This window comes from Pristiophorus japonicus, chromosome 31 (genome assembly GCF_044704955.1).
Source record: "Pristiophorus japonicus isolate sPriJap1 chromosome 31, sPriJap1.hap1, whole genome shotgun sequence".
NCBI lineage: Eukaryota > Metazoa > Chordata > Chondrichthyes > Pristiophoridae > Pristiophorus > Pristiophorus japonicus.
This window is the reverse complement of record NC_092007.1, coordinates 11,821,812-11,829,897: the sequence shown is the minus strand read 5'-3', so window position 1 is coordinate 11,829,897 and position 8,086 is coordinate 11,821,812. Positions and strand designations below refer to the sequence as shown.

General features: G+C 47.1%; 1 protein-coding gene across 1 annotated transcript; it reads left to right on the top strand.

Moving 5' to 3' along the window:
- Positions 1-6,518: 6,518 nt before the first annotated feature.
- On the top strand, positions 6,519-7,487 carry LOC139240349 (C3a anaphylatoxin chemotactic receptor-like). The gene has a single exon (XM_070868820.1). It carries the CDS (start codon positions 6,519-6,521, stop codon positions 7,485-7,487), a length of 969 nt encoding a protein of 322 aa, XP_070724921.1.
- Positions 7,488-8,086: the final 599 nt, after the last annotated feature.

The following is an 8,086-nucleotide window of genomic DNA, read 5'->3' as shown; positions in this document are numbered from 1 at the left end:
CCAAATTAATGAAGAATTCTACCATATTATGGTCACTCTTCCCCAAGGGGCCTCGCACAATAAGATTGCTAATTCATCCTCTCTCATTACACATCACCCAGTCTAGGATGGTCAGCACTCTATTTGGTTCCTTATCATATTGGTCTGGAAACCCAACTCTTATACACTCCAGGAAATCCTCCTGCACCATATTGCCACCAGTTTGATTAGCCCAATCAATATTTCGATTAAAGTCACCCATGATAACTGCACGCATCCCTAATTTCCTGTTTTGATGCTATCCCCAACCTCAATACTCAACCTCACTACTACTGTTTGGTGGTCTGTACACATCTCCCACTAGCGTTTTCTGCCCTTTGGTGCTCCGCAGTTCTACCCATACAGATTCCACATCATCCAAGCTAATGTCCTTCCTCAATATAGTGTATTAGTCTGCACTTTACCCAGCAACACTACGCAACCTCCTTCCAGAATATTGAATACCCCTGGATGTTGAGTTCCCAGCTTTGGTCATCCTGGAGCCATATCTCCATAATCCCAATTACATCATATCCGTCAACAGCATTCTGCACAGTTAATTCATCCATCTTATTATGAATGTTCCTCGCATTGAGACACAAAGACTTCAGCCTAGTTGTTTTAACACTCTTTGCTTTTAGAATTAAGTTGTAATGTGGCCCTTTTTGATTTTTGCCTTTGAGTTCTCTGCCCTCTACTTTTCCTTATCTCCTTTCTACCTTGTGCTTCTGGCCACTTTTTACTTTCCTCTGTCTCCCTGCAGAGATTCCCATCCTCCTGCCATATTAATTCAAACCCTCCCCAACAGCACACGCAAACATTCCCGCTAGGACAGAACAGTGCACAGTGTTGGCAGTTTGGTCTCAAAACTTTGCACAGTGCTCCACGTGTGTCCTAACCGAGGTATATGGAGACCGAAACTGTAAACAGTGCTGCTAGTTTAGCCTAACAGATGTATATGGAGAGAAGAACTGTACACAGTGCTCTAAGTGTGGTCTCACTGAGGTATATGGAGACCAGAACTGTAAACAGTGCTCGAAGTGTGGTTTATCCAAGGAATACGGAGACCAGAACAGTGCACAATGTTTCAAGTTTGGTCTAACCATGGTTGGCTGCAAATTTAACATAACTTCTTTACTTTTGAATTCCATTCTTCCCGAAATGAACCCCAGTGCCTGGTTTGCATTTTTATGGTCATACTTTTCAGGGGAAGTACTAAGGGAGTGCAGCAATTTCAGAGGGGCAGCACTGAGGGAGCGCCGCTCTGTCGGGTGGGTAGAATTTCTGAGGGAGCGCTACACTGTTGGAGGGTTTGTACTGAGGGAGCGTCGAAGTTTCGAAGGTTTAATCTTTCAGATGGGTCATTAAACCCGAGGCCCCGTCTGCTCTCACAGATGGAATGTAATTGAGCCCACGGCCATTATTTCGTAGAAAAGCAGAGGGGAGTTCTCCAATATTTATCCCTCAAACAAGATCAATTAAAAAAAACATGATCAGCTCGTTTATCACGATGCTGTTTGTGGGAGTTGTTTGTGCATTTTGGCATCCTCCTCTCTCGCAACAAGTGTCTTAATTCTACGAAGACATGTTGCAAGACCTGTTGTTTCCACTCAGAAAAGAAAAAGATTATATCATTGCTGATCATTGGGCCAGTTGGAGATTAAGGTCAATCTACAAAGTATTTACAGCCCAGAAACAGGCCATTGGGCAAAACCGCTCCGTGCCGGGGTTAACGCTCCACACCAGCCTCCTCCCTCCCCTCTCCATCTCACCCCATCACCATATCCTTCTATTCCTTTCTCCCTCATGTGTTTATCCAGCTTTGCCTTAAATATATCTCCGCTATTCCGCTCGACCCCTCCCTGTGGGAGAGAGTTCCACATTCTCACCCCTCTCTTGGTAAAGAAGATTCTCTTGAATTCCCCATTGGATTTATTAGTGACTGTCGTATATTGATGGCCCCTAGTTCTGGTCTCACCCACAAGTGGAAACATCTTCTCTACGTCTACCCGATCGAACCCTTTCATAATCTCTCTTCCATAAGACCTGCATCAGGTCACCCTTCAGCCTTCTCTTTTCCCAGAACCCCAGTCTGTGCACCCTTTCCTGATAGTTATATCCTCTCAGTTCTAGTATTATCCTTGTAAATCTTTTTTTGCAGCTTCTATTATTTGTAATATGGAGACTGTGACTGTGCACAGTGCTCCAACTGTGGTCTAACCGAAGTATATGGAGACCAGAACTGTGCACAGTGATGCAAGTGTGGTCTAACCACGGTATATGGAGACCAGAACTGTGCACGATGCTCCAAGAGTGGTCTAACTGAGTTATCTGGAGACCAGAATTTTGCACAGTCCTCCAAGTGTTGTCAAACCACGGTTTATGGAGACCAGAAACTATGCACAGTGCTCGGAATGTGGTCTAACCGAGGTAGCTCGAGACCAGAACTGAGCACAGTGCTCAAAGTGTGGGCTAACCATGGGTTATGGAGAGCAGAACTTGCTCAATGCTGCAAGTGTGGTCCAACTGAGGTATATGGAGACCAGAACTGTGCACGGTACTCCAAGTGTGGTCGAACGCAGGTATATGGAGACCAGAACTGTGCACAGTGTTCCAAGTGTGGACTAACCACGGTTTATGGAGACCAAAACTCGTGCACGGTACTCCATGTCTGCTCTAACCCAAGTATATGGAGATCAGAACTGTGCACAGTGATCCAAATGTGGTCCAACCCCCAGGTATATGGTGACCAGAACTGTGCACAATGCTCCAAGTGTGGTCTAACCCAGGTATATGGAGTCCAGAAATGTGCACAGTGCTCCAAGTGTGGATATACCAAGGTATATGGTGACCACAACTGTGCACAGTGCTCCACGTGTGGTCTAACCCAGGTGTATGGAGACCAGAACTGTGCACATTGCTCTAAGTGTGGTCTAATCCAGGTATATGGAAACCAGAACTGTGCACAATGCTCCAAGTGTGTCCAACCAAGGTTGGCTGCAAATTTAACGTAACTTCTTTGCTTTTGAATTACATCCTTCCCAAAATGAAGGGACCGTCCTTCACATGAGACTTTATACCAACGCCCCGTCTGTCCTCTTGTGTGGATGTAAAAGATCCCACGGCCATTATTGGATGAAGAACAGGGGAGTTCTCTCCCGTGTTCTGCGGCCAATATTTATCCATAAACATCACACTAGTTGTATCGGACAAAGATTCAATGCTGCTAAATTGCAGCCTCCAATCTGATCAGTAAATATCTGCCGAGTTGCTGTTTGTGCAGTGCCGAGACAAGATCTGACACCATCTCCTCACGAATCATGTGATCGGTTGTCGTCAGAGAAAGGAAATGGGTTGGTCTGTATAGGAGAGGAAGGGAATATCTGAAGGCAGAACTCTCCGACTTCGAACCAGCAGGTCAGACAAGCAGAGTCTCTCGGTCACTCTTCGTCTTGTACTTGCAACAGGAGCCCAGCAGACACAGGTAATTCTACAGATCACCATCTACTTTAAGGATTTCCATGGGGATCGATAGGGTACCAGGTTGAGTCCTGGGATGAGAGGGTTATCAATGTCGGAGGGGCACTACTGAGTGAGTGCTGCACTGTCGGACGCACAGTGCTGAGGGACTGCCGCACAGTCATGTTTTAAATATTGAGGGAGTGCCACACTGTCAGGTGGTACATATTGAGGAAGTGCCGCACTGTCGGCGAGGCAGTACTGACTGCGGGCTGCACTGTTGGAGGGGCAGTACTGAGGGAGCGCCACACTGTCGGAAGGGCAGTAGTGAGGGAGAGCTGCATTTGCCATTGGTGGGTGGAGATATTCATATGGCCCGCGAGGTCACGTGAACACACGCGCAGGTGATGGTCGAACAGCTGCAGCTTCCTTCAATGCATCTTAATATTAACAGTTTATATTTATATAGCGCCTTTAATGTAGTGCAACTTCTCAAAGCGCTTCGCAGGAGCGTTATCAGACACAATTTGACCCCGAGTCACATAGGTAGATATTAGGGACAGGTGACCAAAAGCTGGGTCAAAGAGGTCGGTTTTTAAAGCGCGCCTTAAAGGAGGAGAGAGACGTGGAGAGGTTTAGGGAGAGAATTTCAGAGCTTTGGGCCAAAGCAGCTGAAGGCACGGCCATGGTTGAGAGCCTGTCTCATCCACCGGGCTCACAAAAACCTGCCCCATTGTGGATCCTCCGAACCCAACGTGCTGCGGTTTTATTGAGTTTTGAAATCATCACTGACTGCATAGGCCACTCCCAACTCAATAGCCCGACAAACCTGTGAGCATACTGACTGCTTCCCCTTTTTAGAAGCAAGATATTTGCACAATATTTCAAAAGATTACTTTTCGTGATTACAATTTTACAAATTCGACTGCTCAGCCTGAATATGTTGCTATAAGATTTTAGCTTCCTCCTGCTCCGACTGCCATTTCTTTGCTGTAGGCCGGCTAGGCCCATTTTCCACATTCTTGTTTGATGCTGGAGATTGTCTTGGGGAATTTCTGCTTTTTGGGTGTATAGCCTGGGATTCCTGCCTTCTATCTTCCTGTGTCCTCTTGAATGTCCCTGGAAACCTTACATCCGTCCTCATGTTAGCATTCTTCCTAAGATCTTGATCGTCCCAGTTATCAATATCCTGTCTCTTTGGCTCGCGTTTCCTCACTAGCCTTCCCAACTGAAGCCCAACTCACCCCCGCCCCACTGGATGGTACAGAAATTCCCCTGAAATCAGCCGCTGTGTCTTTTGTCATATTAATCCAACGATTATAACTCATTATAACGGTTCTGAAATCCCGACATGAGGAATGTACTGCCTTGCCCTTCACTGCATATGCTGCAAAATCTACACTGTTCTGATCGGTTTCCACCCAGTGAAGTCTTTGATTATCGTTGTATTTAGCTGCCGCTACAAAGTGTTGCCTTACTTGGCACCGCTAGCTTCTTTCCAACTTGAACCCACAGTGTTGTATGGTCGCCATTACAACTATGACATCGAGTCGCCTTGGTTTCATATCCCTCCCTGAGACTACGGTTCACCCTCTCTTACGTGTGTCCACCTCGGTGACTGTGAACTGCTACTACTGCTGGTAATGGGTGAAATTCCTTAATATTTTTCTCTGTCATAGAGGTGGCTATCTTGCAAGCATTCTCCAAAGTGAGATCATCCATAACTAACAATTTTGATTGGATGCGTTCATCCGTTAGTCCACATAGAAATTTATCTCAAAGAGCATTATCCAAAATCGCAGTGTAGAGATAATTTTCCTTTGGCAATAAAGTGTTCACTGATGGTTTCATCAAGTGTTGGCATCTCATTGTGAACTTATAGCTCTCTGCTATTTCTAAACGGTGTGGATCAAAATGTTTCTCCAGTGTCTGTGAATGAGGCATCCTAAAACTTTCTTGAGGTTAACAAATTCTCTAAGATGCTATGATTCTCTGCACCAATCATAACTGACAGAACAGTGCGATTCAGCCACACCTGCTGAGACGTCACTAATGTCATTAATTGTAAAAAACCATTTGTAATCTTTAACTGTCGGATCTAAACGACTCCTTCTTCCTGTCAAAGGCTCCCAAATTACTCAAATAACTCGTTGTCACATCTATTTTGCCTTCTTAACTTAATAGCCGTTATCTCTCTCAATAATCTTGAATTGCTTTTCAATGACACTAAAGGGCTGTCCTTAACCTCTGTTTGTTAGTTCAATACCATTCATGGGTTCTTTGCTTAAGAATTCGTAGGGACTCATTTGTATTAATCACTAGTTGTTTTATTGGCAAAAGTTTTAACAATCAGACTACAAATTACCAGTTCGCCTACCAAGCTCACAACCAGCTGCCCCATCGTGGATCCCCCGAACCCAACGGGCTGGGATTTTATTCAGTCTTGTGCACATCACTTGACTGGCGAAGCCAGTCCCAATGCAACAGCTCTACCGACCTGTGAGAATTCTGATAGGTGCATAGATTGCAGGGGAGGATGTGCAAGAGGCCAGAGTTGGAGAAGTGCAGAGATCTCGGAGCGTTATAGGGGTTGGAGGTGCTTTCAGTAATAGCGAGGGGTTAGGAGGCATTATCGGGACGAAAGCCAATGTAGGTCAGCGAACAACAGTGGGGTGATGGGTGAATGAGACTCGGTGTGAGTTAAAAGGTGGGAGTTTTGGATGAGCTTACGATTAGGGAAGCTAGCCAGAAATGCATTGGACTGGACATGTCTAGATGTAACAAAGGCAGGGACGATTGTTTCAGCAGCAGATAGACTGAGACGAGGTGGAGGTGGGCGATCTAACGGAGATGGAATTATCATGCCAAACTTCGTGATTGCAGTACTTGGGTCAACAGAGACGGATTCTTCTCTCTCTCTCTCACTTTGCTTCCTCTCTCTCTCTCTATCCTGCTCTCCCCCTCTCTCTCTCTCTCGCTCCCTCTCTCTCTCATTCCCTCTCTCTCTGTCTCTCTCCAATTATTCAGGTGGGACATCTGAAATGGAGCCCGAGGATCTTCAGCTGACCAACTCCAGTGAGGTTCCGCACAATGTCCCGGTGACTGGGAACGACTCCAGCATTAGTCGAGCGATGCAAGTCAGCGCTATTGTGATCTATGTCGTCACCTGCATCCTGGGCGTGTTGGGCAACGGGCTGGTCATCTGGGCCACCGGCTTCAAGCTGAAGAGAACGGCCTACACCGTCTGGTTGCTGAGCCTCGCCGTGGCCGACTTCACCTTCTCTCTGCTGCTCCCGCTCTCCATCACCGAACTTGCCCTGGACCACCACTGGCCCTTCGGCTGGCTGCTCTGCAAGCTTCACTTCTGGATGCTGTCCCTCTGTGTGCACGCCAGCATCTTCACGCTGATTGCCATCAGCGTGGACCGCTGCTTCTCGTTGGTGCTTCCCGTCTGGTCCCGGAACCACCGCGGCCCACGGCTGGCCTCCCTGCTCAGCCTGGGGGTGTGGGTGGTGGCAGCCTTCCTGAGCGCACCAGCTTTCGTTTTGCATCAATTGGTATTGCAGGGCAACCGCACGCTGTGCGACACCATGTTCATTCCTGAAGCCTGGTACCAAGCGCTGATCCTCAAGTTCTTCCTCAGTGCATTCCTCCTCCCATTCCTGGTCATCGCTGCCAGCTACACCATGATCGGTCTGCGGCTGAGGTGGGGCCGCTTGGTTCCCAGCGGTGGCAAGCCATTCAGGGTCATGGCCGCCATCATCCTGGCCTTCCTCCTGTGCTGGGCGCCCTACAACATCTGTTCTATCCTCGTCCTGCTCCAGCCACGCAGCGAGCCATTGCCCCTGGCGCTCAGCGTGGGTATGTGGCTCAGCTACAGCCTGGCCTACTTCAACAGCTGCATCAACCCCGTCCTCTACATCTTCATGTGGCAAGACTTCAGGGACTTGCTCAAGAAGTCGCTTCAACGGGTGAACAACCAGGGGGAATCAATGCAAAATAATTTGTAGGAGGTTTAGAGGGAATTTGTGGGGGCGTTTCTCCACCAAGAGGGTGGTTGGGGTTTGAAACTCACTGCCTGAAAGGGTGGCAGAGACAGAAACCCTCACTGCATTTAAAAAGTACTAAATGTATCTGACAGAGATTCAGTGCTGCGAAACTGCAGCCTCTGCAAGACACAACATTTTTTGTCTCATTTTCTACTAATAAATGTGCTTGCAAACTGCTCCAGGATGGCTGAAAACATGGGTTGCCCAGTTTTTGTTGACTCCGAAGACTTTTTCGAATTTAAAATATGTTCTGGTGTGTTTTAACATCTCACAGCTGCAAAGTGACAGTTCTCACAGGCTTTGTCTCAGAACTGTGAAGAGAAGAGAATGAAAGACCTATTCATGGTGAAAGGCTATCCCTTTGTTTTAGACCAGACAATTACATACACGGTGGACAAACGTCCAGAAAACTAGCAAAGGATGGCGGTAACACGTGAGGTCAGTGCTGCAGTCAATGTGAGTGGTATCTGGTCAGTTACCGAGGGAATCAGGGGGTTAATTTCCAATCGATGACTAAGGCTGGAGTTAATTCATGTGTTAGATTCTTTGTATTGTATTCA